The sequence below is a fragment of the Grampus griseus genome (assembly GCF_964374135.1).
Source record: "Grampus griseus genome assembly, chromosome: 1".
NCBI classification, from domain to species: domain Eukaryota; kingdom Metazoa; phylum Chordata; class Mammalia; order Artiodactyla; family Delphinidae; genus Grampus; species Grampus griseus.
Window position 1 is genome coordinate 18063993 of NC_139017.1, and position 15860 is coordinate 18079852.

The following is a 15860-nucleotide window of genomic DNA, read 5'->3' on the forward strand; positions in this document are numbered from 1 at the left end:
CCTCAGCCCGGCTCACGGCTTGGCAACCCCACCCCCTGCTGCCTTGTGGGAATAAAACACACAATACAAATTGGAAAAAAAAAACAAAAAGGCCCTTTCTCTGTTTCTTTATTTCATAGATCTTCAGGGTGGGGATGGAGGGGAAAAGCCTTAAGGAGCTGCACCCGAGAAGCCTCATTTGCCCTGGGCCCTGAATAAGATGACAAGATCCTGAACGTGAAGCTGATGCCCTATGAGATGAGACGGTAGGGGTTTGGGGAGCAGCGAATGATTTTGTATGTGGAAATGACGTGAACTATAGCTGGAGGGCAGACTGTGCAGATTGTTTTTTCCAAAGATGCCCACAACCATATCTCCTATTCCACAGGGAGACCTTGATGCTTCTATCCAGAAGCGTGTCTGAGGGCTTGATTCTCCTTCCGTCTTGTCACTTGCCTGTAACCCATACAATCTGAGGTCGGGCCAGAAAAGGCATTGAGGTGTTTACCTTGTTTGATGGAACACTCATGTTTGAAACCTGACCCACCGTGGACGATGTCCTGAGGCCACGCTGTGTGAGGAAACCAAGCCCCACAGCAAGGGCATGTGTAGGGGTCCAGTCAGCAGTCCTAGACGTTGAGACCTCCCAGCCCAGGAGCCAGACATATGATGACGCAGCCTCTCACCATCACCTCGCTACCCCCAGCCTTTGAATCTCCCCAGCCGAAGCCTCAGACATCGTGAAGCAGACAAGCTGTTCCCACTATGTCCCTTCCCAATTCTGGCCCAGAAAATCGTGAGTATCATCAGACGATTGTTGTTTTACTCTTTTATGCCACTATTTGTGGTGGTTTGTTATACAGTAACCAGAACAGGGAACCACCATGTAAAGACCGACAGAGCTATACCAAAGCTGCTACACAATTTGGAGCTATCTGAGAGGAGAAGCCAGGAAGATTAGCATAGAATATTTAAGGTGTCATTAGATGTCCTTCAAAGCAAAACAGTTATCGTGGATGTGGCGGTTTGCCTGTGTTCTGTTGGACAGGTCAAAAACAGACAGAGCTAGGACACCAAGGTCAGGGAGAAGGAGGATGAGACGTACTGCAGGGGATCAGGCAAGAACATAGAAGTGTGAGTCCAGGCCTGGCTTAGACTTTCGGTTTATCTGGAAAATGCTTTTCAAGTGAGATGATCCAACTCAGAGAGGTGAGAGTTGACGAGATCTGTTTGGACAACAGTTAACAGTTGCTTTTGGCAAATCCATAAACACTGAATTCATTTCCCTCACTGTGATAAGAAAAAAATCTATGTTGGAAAAATAAATGTCTGGCCCAGAAAACAAGGACCAAGTAAAAGGAAAAATGTCCAACAAAAACACTAGCCTCATGTGGGGTAGAGAAGGAAAGAGAACAACTTTAAGAACTTATTAAGCCACGAAACCATGAACAACTCAACTTAGCCTTCCTGAGAGAAGAGCACAAGAGGAACAAAAGCACGAGAAGCCCCTCCTACGCTTCAGAAGATTCAGCAGGAAGATCCACTCTGCAAAGCCTGAGGCAATCAAAGGCTGTGGGCAGACAATCTCTGGAAGGTCGGAAAGCAGCAGCACGAACAACAGGATGAGCTTCCAATATTTCAAAACAGCTTCAGCTCAGAAATCCATGGAGACTGACCCTCAGGCTGAAACAAACATGCGAGTGAGCGAGAGGCTTCCTCAGGAGGCAGGAGTCACAGGCCTGAGCAGCTCTGCAGCTGGAGACGGCAGCAGCAAATCTCTGAGGCCCAGGATTAATAAGAGCCCACTCACAGGAGAGTGAGTGTAGACGGAGCGGAAGTAGGCACTCAAGATGGAAATGGAATTCAGGAGTTGGCTTACTTGCATTCCTTCCTTCCTCCCTTCCTTCCTCCCTCCCTCTCTCCCTCCTTCCTTCCTCCCTTTCTTCCTCCCTCCCTTCCCTCCCTCGATCCCCCTCCCTCCCCCACCTCCTCCCTCCCTCTCTCCCTCCTTCCCCCTCCCTTCCTCCCTCCCTTCCTCCCTTCCTCCTTCCCTCCCTTCCTTCCTTCCTTCCTCCCTCCCTTCCCTCCCTCGATCCCCCTCCCTCCCCCACCTCCTCCCTCCCTCTCTCCCTCCTTCCCCCCTCCCTTCCTGCCTCCCTCTCTCCCTTCCTCCCTCCCTCCTCCCTCCCCCACCTCCTCCCTCCCTCCCTCTCTCCCTTCCTCCCTCCCTCCTTCCCTCCCTTCCTCCTTCCCTCCCTTCCTTCCTTCCTTCCTTCCTTCTATCTCTCTCTCATACACACACACACACACACACACACACACACACACACACACACACACACACTGACTAGGAAGGAAAAGTGCTACAAGTAAAATCTGGAGCCCACGATGTCATTGCTGCAAATTTCTAAACTCTGCAAGTAGACAGGGAATATTTTAAATGTCGCTCCCTGAAAAAGGATGCAGTGGGTTTACCAGATACAAAAATCTTGGTATCATTATTAACCTCCTGTTGTGAGGTCTGTGCCAGCAGAGCCAAGTCTGCTGACACATACCAACCCACATCTTAGAGAGGCAGAAACCAAGAAGACTCCATCTGTCATTCACCCTTTCCTCTGACATCCCTGAGCCTCTGCTATGATCCCTGTAAGTAGTAATGAGGGCCTGGCTCATACTAAGTGCTGAGTTCTGGGAACATAAATTTACCTCTATTAACTGCTTTAGCTCTGGGATAATATTATGTGGTTCTGTCAAACTTTTTGGACGCTTCAAAAAGTGTGGCAGGAAATTAAGAAAATACTCAGAGGCCAGAAATGAAGTGAAAGCCCAAATCCAGAAAGGTGAATTGAAGCCGGAATCCAACTTAAGGATATCTGTCCAATAAAGACAAAAGCTCCAGCCTTGTATTTTAATAGCCACGTGACCAGGTATGGCATAAGAGACAAAAGTTAGATCCATGCAAGATGAGATCAGAGATTCCCCTCATAAAGGTAAATCCTTTGGTGAAAGTTTGAATCAAAACAAAGCAAATGATAAAATAAACAAAAACTCACTACCTCAAAGAAGACAGCATGAAAACTTGCATGTTTCAGCCTTGGTTTTGGGTGGAGAGAAAAACATCCCCTATGGGAAGTTGGAACGGTACTGTGGCCTTCATGTGGGAATGAAGTCTAAATTCTCACAATAATAATAATAATAATAGTCCTCAAGCAAAGAATTTTTAAAGTGCTCACAAGTTGGTAATGGCTTCAGGGACCCGATGAAAAGAAATGCAAATCTTCCGTGGAAAAATATACTTACAATCTATTCCTCAAAGAATCCCCTCAAAGAAAGTTCCACTGATCACGAGTTTACAATAAAAAATTATGAAACACACAAAACATGAAGAAGCAAACCACTTTGAGAGAGGCAGGGAAAATAATAAACAGCAGAATCAGACATTCAAAAGTTGCAGATGTTGAGAATATCAGCTACAGAATATAAACTGAGTATATTTAATATACAGGAATAAAGGAAGGTAAAGAAAATATAAATAAAGATCAAGGCACTATAAATGAAAAATATATTAGTTGAAACTGAAAACTCAATACAAGGCATACCTACTCCTCCTAGCCAGGGTGTTATCAGTGAAGGCCTGGTGGGGAGCCTGAACTCCCAGTCCTGCCCAGCAGTGATGAAGTACCCCTCTTCCTCAGGGGGTCAACAAATTCCAAGTGGGAAACCTGAATTTCCACTTCCATCTTACAATAACAAAGCAGCACCCCCCTCCTCCCACCAGCACCATGTCAGAGAAGGCCTGCTCAAACAGAAAATTTAAATAAGATCCACAGTCTCGTAATACCCCAAACGTCCAGGATTCGTTTGAAAATCTTTCATCATACCGAAAACCAGGGAAATCTCAACTTAAGTGAGAAAGGTCACCAGTGCTGAGATGACACAGATGTTAGAATTATCTGATGAGGACTTTAAAGTAGCCATTATAAAAATACTTACACAAGCAATTGCAAACACAATTGAAAGAAATCAAAAAGTAGAAAGTCTCAGCAAAGAAATAGAAGATGTAAAGAAGAATCAAATGGAAATTTTAAGACTGAAAAATACAAGAACCGAAATTTTAAATTTCAATGAGGAAGTCCCTGGCAGTCCAGTGGTTAGGACTCCATGCTCTCACTGTCGAGGGTCTGGGTTCAATCCCTGGTCAGGAAGCTAAAATCCCACATGCTGCGCAGCATGACCGAAGAAACCTCCATGAATTGGCTCAACAGCAGAATGGAGAAGATAGAGAAAAAAATTAGTGAACTTGAAGATAGAATAACAGAAAGTTCCCTATCTGAGCAACAGAGAGAAAATAGGTGGGAAAATGAATAGGAGCTTCCAGGTCGTTGAACACATCAGGATGCCGGGATGGTGGTGTACTCAGAGAGGGCTTGGGAGCTCCACACCCCTTAAATGTAAATGGTCTAAATATACCAATTAAAAGGCATAAGATTGGCAGAGAGACTAAAAAAATACATCCAACTACCTTCATAGCATGGAATAGTCACCAGTAAAAAGAAACCAACTACTGATACACAGAACAACTGGGATGGACCTTAAGGGCATTATACTGAAAGGAAAAAGCCAATTTCAAAGGTCACATATGTATGATTCCATTTATATAGCATTCCTGATATTAGAAGATTATAAAGATGGAAAGAGTGGTTTCAAGGGCATAGAGATGGGGAGTGAGGATATGGAATTATGGGTATGATTATAAAAGGGTAGCATGGGGGATAACTTTGTGGTGATGTAATCATTCTGCATCTTGATTTTGGGAGTGGTTACACAAATCTACACATGTGGTAAAATGTCATAGAACTATATACACACATTGCACCAATGTCAATTTCTGAATAAGTGCAGGTACATCTAAAGAACTACCTAAACTACCTAGAATGCAACACAGAACAACAAAAAGTAGAAAATATGAAAAACAGTTTACAAGACATGGAGGACAGAGTAAGAAGATCTAAAATTATCTAACTACTGTTGCAGAAGGAGAAATGGGGCAGAGGCAAAACTAGAAAAGATCATATCTGAAAATCTTCCAGAATTTATAAAAGCTATAAATACTTAGATTTGCGAACCGTGACAATTCTCAGGGGCGATAAATAAAAAGAAATTCACATTTGGAAATATTGTAGCAAAACTGAAGAACACCAAAGGCAAAGAGAAGATCTTTAAAAGGCGGTGAACTTATCCAACCTTGGATGTCCTGAAGGAATGACATCTATTCCAGTGGAAAACAATCCAGATTAACACAACTGAAGGGATCATGACTCTCCCAGGCCTGAGAATGAACTCAGAGGAAGTTCCCAAACTGAGGAAGATTTGGTGTTTTGTGATTTTGTTTTGATTTACCTTTGATCTGGACCTTAAGTTAATAATCAGGGGCTTTGATTTCTTCAGATAGTCATAAGGTCAAATATATTTAATTTTGAATTTTAATTTTTCCCTTATAATTTGATATTAACAGGGGATTCATGTTATTTAAATTTGGGGCATTTTTATGTTACTGACATTGAATTATTAGACTATCTTGATGCTATCATTTCATGTCACTGTGTAATCTCTAATGAGCAATAATGAACATTTTGGGGGCTTCAGAGTTCATTTAACTTACATATTTTCTGTTCTAACCCATTTTAGCCATTGAGGGGATGGGTATCAAAATTGCTTAACACTGGTCACAAGGAAGAACACATAAAACTGGAGAGTATTGGGAGGAGATCGTTCCTCTGGTCTTGTGTTTCCATGAGGGGACCACCACGTAGGCTCTTACTGACCCCCTCATTCCTTCTCCAACCTCCTTGTGAGAAGTCACTCCTGGGGTGGGAAGGTCTTCTCTCATTGGTGGGCTTAGCATTCCCTCTCCAACCTCCATGTGAGAAGTCACTCCTGGGGTGGGAAGGTCTTCTCTCATTGGTGGGCTTAGTGAAAGGAATAGAAGTTTGGTTCAGCCCTCCCATGCTTTACACTTTGAACTACCTGTCCTCGGAGTGTCCGTTCTCTCTGCTCCTGGGTCCAACTCTGTGCCCCCCATTGTTGAGCTTGGCCCCAAAGAAGATGGGTATGTTTACTGCTGAGATAAGTATAATATTAGGAAGCATTGTGGGACTTCCAAGGTCTATCCTCCAATTCAGCTTTTTCAAAAACAGAGCTACAATTTTTATCGCCATCTGACTATCTTTGATCCCTTAGTTCTCAGTTAGCTCTAGACTCATGAGTAGACATTACTTATTGGCCTCATAAAGTCCCAACAATGTCATCAATCAACTCTGGTCAGGAGCTGTAGAGCTGGTTACCAGCTCCCCTATTTTCTCTCCTGCAAAATCTCATGGTGGTTTCTTCAGGTTAATAATTCGACAGAAAACAGGTGGTCTGTCCAGGCAGTTCCTCCTTCAACCTGACTTCCTGGCTGCTCTCCTATAAGGATCCAACCTCTAGTTCTCATTGGCCTGAGTCAAGGATCTTTTTTTTTTCTCCAATGTCTATTGGGCTGATACATTTCTAGTGTTGTCAAGGCAGATAAAGAACAAGACCACAGATACAGTTCATCGAAAATCACTTCCCTCAAAATTCTCTCAAGACACCTTCTCAGATGTAGACAACAAATAGCAGGACACAGATGTTGGAAGACATTCTTCCAAGAAAGAGGAGTCTCTAGATATCATCGCCTCTTATAAAAAATGATGACAAAACTAGTCTATGTCATAATCATCAGAGGGAGTTATACAAAATGTTTTATATAAATCTCAATGACTACTGTCTCCACAAAAGAGCAAGGAGGAGGCAAAAAATAACAAATATATTCTTTATATCTTGTAAGCATCTGACCAAAAGAAAAAAAAATAATAAGCTTACTTCTACCCCACTTTCCTGGAAAATTAAGCCTCTCAGTAAGGAAAATAGGAATATCTAACTAGGCAGAACTGCAGGAGAACGTTTAAAAGGCAAACCATCTTATGGCAGAAAAGAGGCGTGGAAATGCAAAGTCTCGGTTCTAACATCAGTTTTGGGTTAACTATAAAACACTTCATGTCTCGGTTTCTCCATTCGTAACTGGTAAATATGTGACTTGGAAATACGAGCTACATCTGCATTATTTTAATGAGTGATATGTTGACATGTTAATACCATTACAACCGTTTAAAATATCTAATCTTTAACAGTTGAAAAATACAAGTAACGCCCTTCTACAAAGTGCTATCTTGAGCACTGAAGATGAGGAATGTAACATTTACGAGAGCCCTTAGAAAAATAATGCATCATGAAGGTATTATTATTTATCAAAAGAAAAGCATGGAGATTCTTTAAAATAGGTGTAATGATACCTGAGATGAGGCTCATAATGATTAAGTGTCTTCTGCAGGGTCAGACCCAGGGAAAGAGGGAAGAAGTTCCAGAACCTGTATTTTCCAGTTACAGTCCCTGCTCCAGCTGGTTCACCCCACTAAAGATCCTACTAACCTGTCATCAGGAAGACATGTGTTTTGTGAGGTGTTCCAGGAATGGCGATGGATCTGTATGGACCATACGTATGACTAACAGCAAACCGTTGTGTGTGTTGGCCCGGGATGAGGTCAGCTGCCAGTCCGTGGATATGAAGTAGGCAAGGACCTGTCCACAGAGGGATCTTACTAACATTTCCTTTTTCCTTGTCCCTTCAGCCCTTGGACACTCACTACCAACCACCACCACCAAGTGTCATGTTGAGCAGTTTATACACGCTATATCCTTTCATCCTCACAACATCCTTAGGAGATAGATAATTCCCCACTTTACAGATCAAGAAACTGAGGTTTAATAAGTTGAAGTAACTTTCTGGAGGTCATTTAGCTAGTGGAATTAGGATCAATTTGTGATGTATTAATTTGCACTTTTTGACATGCAATTTTGTGATTATTTCCAAATAAGTTTTCACTGTCCATGATTTTTTTTTTCTTTCTTTGGTCAAGCAGAGTAGGTTTTATAATTAAACCTTCTAAGTCTTTGTCCTCTACCATTAACTCGCTGCATGATTGTGGTCCTGACTCTGTTTCTGTTTTCTTATCTGAAAATGTAGAAATAGCAAGTATTCTTTCTCGCTAATCATTTCAGAAAACATATAATGCTCCAAACGTATGTGATATGCTGCTGTGATTATTCTCCCTAGACTTTCACAGCACTTGACAACTCACAGATGTCAAGAAAGACTTGGTTTTCATTAAGATTTAACTCAGGTGTCAGACAGAGTGGCCTCTGCATATTAGAAAAATATGTCTGAGAACAGGGAACTGGTTTCTTTATCTTCCTTTTTAAATTTCGGTTGAATTTATTTCACAAACATGAAACAGGGACTTCCCTGGTGGTGCAGTGGTTAAGAATCCGCCTGCCAATGCAGGGGACACAGGTTCGATCCCTGGTCCAGGAAAATCCCACATGCCGTGGAGCAACTAAGCCCGTGAGCCACAACTACTGAGCCTGCGCTCTAGAGCCCGCGTGCCACAACTACTGAAACCCGTGTGCCTAGAGCCCACGAGCCACAACTACTGAGCCTGCGCTCTAGGGCCCGCGTGCCACAACTACTGAAGCCCCTGCGCCTAGAGCCCGCAAGCCACAGCTACTGAAGCCCACGCGCCTAGAGCCCGTGCTCTGCAACAAGAAAAGCCACCGCAGTGAGAAGCCCGCGCACCGCAACAAAGAGTAACCCCCACTCACTGCAACTAGAGAAATCCTGCACGCAGCAATGAAGACCCAAAGCAGCCAGAAAAAAAAAAAAAATTACTTATTATTTTTTTAAAAAACCATGAAACGGCACATATTTTTCAGTCTTCCTTGAATCTTTCTTACTCGTTCCCTATAACTGACCCAGAACCCGGTCCCTGGGCAGCAAGAGACGTGAGGCGGTACGCAAGCTGGCATGAACGTACAGAAAGAGACATAAGAGCACTTGCTCTGGAATAGATGCTGTGATCTGTGGTGTGTGTGTGTATACTTACCACTGAGTGCCCCTGTGGAACTGAACTGTTCAAAACGCTTGGAAAACAACAGTGAGTGTCAGATATGGACGAACGAGAAAGTAACAGCTTCTGGGAATTAAGCATCATGCTTCATAAAACTGTTTAATAATTATTGCAAACGCCCAATCATTGCAATCCTGCCTCTGAAGTAGAAAGAGTACTCAGGGAACCAATATCTAGAAAGCCTTCTTCCCCTTTCTGGTTTGAAAAGCCGCCTTCACTTGTGAAGTTTCTGATCTCTGACTTACTCCGCGACTTGCTGCCGGGAGAGAGGCAGCCAATTCCCCCACCACCACCCCCAACCTTGCCTCTCCTAAACCCTCGGATCCCTTCCTACTTTGCTTGTCTCTAGATAAAATCTGCTCTAAAAGGAAAACGAGTTACTTTCAGTATCTACAGGACTGTCCGTGTAAAATATTCCCATTAGGCTATAGCACTGAGTCAACGAGAAGCTTGTGAGAGCAGCTAATCAGAAGCCTGTTAAAAGCCACCCCAGCAACAAACTTTGCTGATTACTGGGCTGGCACTGCCTCTAGCAGGTTGGCTGGGGAAATGTAATGCCACAAAGGTGGTGAGAGAGAGAGAAAGAGAAAGACAGGGAGGGAGAGGGAAAGAAAACATTTTGGAAACCAAACAAAATTAACATAAATAAATACACAGGAAAGGTATTTTGTTAAAAAAATTTTTTAAATACAAACAGATATTTTAGATCTAAATTGTTGTACACGGCAAGCCTATCCAGGACAGAGCTGCACGAAATTACCTTTGGTTTAAAATAAAAGCCAATGTACAGCACAGTATTTGTTCAAATGCAAGTCAAGGGCAAAGAGAGTTCTTTCCATTAAATTTTAAAGAAAACTCAAGCCTGAAAAATAATCAAAAAGAAAATGCAAACAGAAAAGATAATGTGAAAGTCAAGGTAAATTTAATAAAGTAAACAAGGAGTAGGAAAAATGCAAACAAAGCAAGTTTCGTCCCTCAATCTAGAGAAAGAAGGTAGTGGGTGCCCCGTATTTCCTAGGATCTGAATCGACATGTTGTTTTCACCTCTCTTCCTCTTCCCCCGAATACACTCACACATACAGCCATCCAAATTTTGGACTTTAAACCTATTTTGTTTCTTTTTTCTTTTGTGCTTGCAATTTTTACTTTTTTCATTTTGCTTTTTACTTTAGCCAAATCTGCTCCACCATCGCCTTTTCCTGTCGGAGATGGACACCCACTGGCTAGCTACTGATCTAAGGCTTCCAGACTCCCTGTCTCAACTAAATCTTCCATACATCCTTTTCTCCCAGGTGATTTTTTAAATTTCTGCCTCCCTCTGTCTGATTCTTCAAAGTATCTCACTCCATGAGTCCTACAGAGGTTTAAAGTCTTTACAGTACATACAGTCTGCTTTGCTAATATTTAAAATAAATTAGTGGTCTTATTTCCTACTCTTCTGTGATCTCAGACATAAAATATAACTCGTGTCAATTCCTACACCAGACAAAGCAAAACATGTAAAAGACCCATAGAACCGGGAGAGACTAAAGGCTTGCTAAGTAAAACATTCTCTTTGGCCACAGATCCCACCAAAAAAAGTGATGGATTACTTGATTCTGATCACTAAATCAGGAGGTACCGCAGTTCTTTAGTTTTTAGGTACTTCAAAATGCTTTGAGCTAAAATTTAGATATATAGAAAATCTTTACCCTAAATTTGGGTTGAATCTTCTGAAATCAAGAATCTTTTTTTTTCTCCATATTTTACACCTCCTGGTTTAAAGCAATATGTATGGATTAATCACATTTTTTCTTACACTAGGAGATAGTTGGGTTCATGTCAATAAGTAAGATGTATCTAAGCCAAATATTTACTCTTTAAGCTTATTTAGGTGATGGGAAGGATATCAAAATGTATATTTTAGTGAAAGCGATAAATACGTAACTCGAGACATAAATGCTAGGAAGCTAAGCAGCTATCCTAAAATCACTTGGAGGGTTTAAATACTCTAAAATTTCTAATAGAAGAATTCAGCAATACAAAAGCTACCAAAATAATAATTTTAACATAAGAACATGGACCTTAAAGCATTAGCGATATGTGTGTATAGTACCTAAAATAATAATTTAAACATAGAACATAAATCTTAAAGCATTATCTGTATGTGTATATAGTACCTATCATTACAATTATTTAAAGTAGAACACTATACAGCATCAAACACTTCAAGAGAAGATAGATAATCTGGAATTAAGACAGTAGAAACCCACATGGTCAGAGTGAAATATTTGTCTTTAAGACTCTTGTTATCTGAGCATGGACAGAAACATTGGAAAGCACTGCTTCCCGAACAAGGGCTGAACTAAGATCTACCTGATAATAATTCAATTTATATAAAAAAGAACTATGGCTGTCTACCAATTTTTGCATTGGTCAAAGAGTCAAACTCTTTGCCTAAATTGCTTTTGCTATATGCAGGTAAATATCATATGTCTAGGGTAAAGACAAAATTAGAACTAAAAACACAAGTTTAGAAATGGTGACACTACCATTGTCAATACTAACCATGGGTTTGATCAGCTTCCTTGCCTTAAACTTATACTTAGCAGTAAATATTTTTTTCTTGTATCAAATATGTGAATTTTATGATCTGGAACCTCAAGGAGAAATTTTTGCATGATGACTAATGTAAACAAGGCATAAAATCTCAAGTTAACTAATTATTGCCTTTTACAAAAGATGAGGTCCTAACTGATTCATTAAATCAAATAAAGATACAGACTCTAGTTTCTTGTCTGTCCCCTTTTATACTTAACACATACTGTAGGGATTCTCATAACATACATTCTACCAATAGGAAAACTTAGACCAAGATAGAATAAAGGACTGCTCCCAGCTGAGAAAGTTTACAATGGCAGGAAAGACAGCAGGAATACAATAAAAGATGCAAACTCTTACTCTGAGGTCCCTGGGCTGAGTTATATGATGCCCTGACTAGTAAGAGAAAACTTTTCAGCATCAAATAAGAAAAATCTTTAAATTTCTTAAAATCCAGATGAGCAATTAGAATTCAGTGATACTGGGTGATCACATAATTCAAAGCCTTGCATTGTGGTTTCTTTAAAAAAAACAATAACTAGTCTATACCAAGTGCCTATTAAGTGCTAAACACTTAGATTCCCATTGAGTCCTTACTGAGTCCACATTACAGGTGGGTAAACAGCCAGGTGAAGTAATTTGACAGCTGCCCTGTAGGAGAACCATGATTTGGACCTGGTCTGTTCATGCTACACGACTCCTTAAAAAGCACTGGGAATTGCTCTTCTGCAAGAAGCTTTTTTTTTTTTTTTTTTTTTTGCGGTACACGGGCCTCTCACTGTTGTGGCCTCTCCCGCTGCGGGGCACAGGCTCCGGACGCGCAGGCTCAGCGGCCATGGCTCACGGGCCCAGCCGCTCTGTGGCATGTGGGATCCTCCCGGACCGGGGCACGAACCCATGTCCCCTGCATCGGCAGGCGGACTCTCAACTACTGCGCCACCAGGGATGCCCACTGCAAGAAGCTTTTAACATATATTTTTAAAATTCCTTTTGTGGCACTGAAGAAACATGGTTCCATCTGATACTTTATCTTTTGGATTTATATTTTTTCGATTTATTGTTCTCTTCCAAGATTTAACTCAATCTTTTGAATGGATGACCCAATCCGTTTTGTACCCACTCTTAAGTCCCTCCTAACGATTCACATGTAAATAAGCTTTCCTTTTTCTCAAACAGGACAGATGTCTACAATAAATAAATACAAATATTTCCATTCAGAAAAAAGAGCTAAGTTTACTAGATAATCTTCTTTATTTTTTTCTCTCCCTTTTACATCACATTCCTTGAATATATTCCCAAGAGTTGATCTGCCTAACCAATTGTTTGCTCCTTTGCTCCATGTGAGCTGGTTATGTACCCCAGTATTTTTTGAACATATTTTTAGGGGACATTGGAATATTATTTTTAAATTCAAACATAGTCGTGTCATGTCTGGGTAAACGAAAATGAGTCACTAATTAAAGCAGACTGCTTTCAACGGCACCTCCGCTTTCAAAGTGCTCCCTCTATGGCCGCAGTTTAGTGCCTTTCCCCCTGTCTGCCTGTCTGCCTATTTTCTCACTCCCTGTGACTAAAAGAGACCCCCATGTGGCCAGCTGCCACCCAGCTCATAAGGAACTTTGGACTGAAAGCGACTCTTTGGAGAAAGACCTTTAGTAAAGTCCGGGGGACGAGAGGGCGATCAAATGAATGGGGCCTCTCTCCATAGCACCCCCAGGGGCCCCCTAAGATAGCACCTGCCAGGACTCTGACCAAACTGCAACATCTGAGGAGCCGTTTACCTGTTTCAGCGTCTCCCTGGGGCCCTGGTGCCACGCAGTAACAGCAGTCCAAGAAGATGACATAGTTAAGAACATTGAACAGCAGCCCTATGACTCCAGCACTGAGAACCAGCAGTGGAGCCTCTGTCTTCTGGGGATCAATATACCTTTTGACAGCTTCAACCAGGATGCTGAACATCAGGGCCACAGCAAAAATGGAGTTGCCAAATGCTCCCACGACATCTGCCCGAAGAAAGCCAAACGTGCTCTTCCGGTGCTGTTTTATACTGCTGGCCCTTATGCCCAAAAGACCAATGATCATGGAGACCAAGTGGGAAAGGACGGCAAAAGCATCGGAGGCCAACGAGAGGGAGTTGCCTATGTGGGAGGTCACCAGCTCCATCACGAAAAGGAGGGTGCTCACAACGCACATGAGGATTAAACGGAAGCTTCTCCCTGAGTATCGCCCCATGGCACTCTGCTCTGGACTGTCCCTCTCCCTTTCCTGGGAAGGCTTAGCTCTTAGGGGAGCAGCTACAGATGTAGTGATTACAGTTCCTGGATAACTCTCCCCTTCAGCCTTTCAGCGCCTGTCATATTTGAAAATCATCTTTTACGAGCTGCTATAAAGCCATAAAACAGTTTAAAGGGCAATTAAGCAAGAGATGTCACGTGAGCGGGGACATACTGAAACGATGACACTGACTTCCAGATATGAACTTGAGGGCTTTCTTTTGTTTGTTTTTGTGTATCGTTACAGAAGTTAAGACCCTCTGTGTCTGAATCACGCAGAAACTCACACGTAGCTGTGGCCTTCTCAGATCCCACGCTCCATGTTTGCAATAAGTGCTCCGGTATCTGAGATAAACAATCGTATCTTGTTGACCTGGTGTGTAAATGGTTTCGAATTCTGTTTACTGCATGGAACAGGGAATATTCTAGGGTCACTAATCCAGACATTAGAGCTACAGTAAGTGAAAGACAAAGGAGAAGCTAGGGTGATTTTTTTTCTACTGCCTTGCCCACTGATCTGGAATAAACAAGCACCCTACTTCCAAACGTTCTCTATAAATAAGACAAGAAAAACATTCCTCATGTTCAGGAAAGTTATAATACCTTTAAACTGGAGGAGCTAAAGACATAACCACAGTTAGTTTCAGGAAGAAGGCCAAATTCTAATTACTTGATTTAACTGATGCAAGGAAATTTTTTTGTTTTTAATCTTATCATCTGTCACTTGTAACCCTTAAAGGTTTACCAGTTCCCGAATATCTAAAACAGTAGCAGCCTCTATTGTTTTGAGTAGACTGCCTACAGTCAATCCTTTAAAGAAATACAGTGAAATTACTATACCCAATATTTTCTGAATTTGAAGTCTGATTATGATGGTTAATTTTTTTAAAGGTTTTTCTAATTATGTGTAACACAGACAAAATTATTTAAGTCAACAAATTTTTAAGGAATTTCACATGTTCTGATTCTTTCCACTGCCAATCACCTTAGTTCCTCCAAACTCATAATCTTCAAGATAAAATAGTCCTTTCAAAAAGAAGTTATCATGTAAGTCAGCCCACAATTCTTTTAGTTAGGCTTCTTTGATCTCCAGTGAAATATGGACACACTTCAAAATTCCCCACCTGTAATCTTTGGGATCCAATTTCCTCAAGCGATTTACTTTAGGACCATGTTTAGGGTCAGAAGATGGATCTGCATGGTTCTGAATTTGACACCCTCTAAAAATGTATTAGGTTCAAATCATCTTCACTCCTAAGCCATCACACTCTAGAACAGTACAGATCATTGGGATATGCCAATACCTAAGATAAAAAGTTTGACTGTTAGGTTTTTCATAGTTTACTTGGCAGCTCTGTCCTGTAGTTCTTTCCCACAGATCTAACAGGTAGTTCTACGAGTAAAGGAAACCACACAGATAATCTATGAGGCATTTCCAACAATGTAGGTTTACAGAAAAATCCCTGACGGTTAATTTTATATGTTAAATTCACTGAGCTTCCAGGTGCCCAGACACCTGGTCAAACATTATTGTGAGTGTGTCTGTGAGGGTGTTTTTGGATGAGATTAACATTTGAGTCAGTAGACTGAGTAAAACAGATTGTCATCCTTAATGTCAGTGGGCCTCCTCCAATCAGTTGAAGGCTTGAACAAAACAAACTAGCTGACCCTCCTGCAAGTAAGGGAGGAGTCCTCCTTCAAGCTGGGACATTGGCTTTTTCTTACCTTCAGGCTCAAACCAAAAGATCAGCTCTTCCTATGTCTCAAGCCTGTGGGCTAGAACTACACCATTGGTTCTCCTGAGTCTCCTGCTCACCGTGTAGATCTTGGGACCTTCTCAGCCTTCATAATCATGTGAGCCAATTCCTTTTAATAAGTCTATATTTATATACACATCCAATTGGTTCTATTTATCTGGAGAACTTAGACTAACACACTGACTTTGACTAAAACCTGATACTTTAGATGCAGCCTTAATAATTTC

The 15860-nt window shown here is 41.5% G+C and overlaps 1 protein-coding gene across 1 annotated transcript in view; it reads right to left on the minus strand.

The window, feature by feature from the left end:
- Positions 1-13835, minus strand: part of SLC30A10 (solute carrier family 30 member 10) — a gene marked incomplete at both ends in the record, with an annotated part of 35517 nt that extends 21682 nt beyond the window's left edge. The window contains one exon of the mRNA XM_082653210.1: positions 13385-13835. Coding sequence (XP_082509336.1) covers positions 13385-13835 — 451 coding nt within the window. The remainder of the gene's footprint in view (positions 1-13384) is intronic.
- Between the last annotated feature and the right edge of the window lie 2025 nt (positions 13836-15860).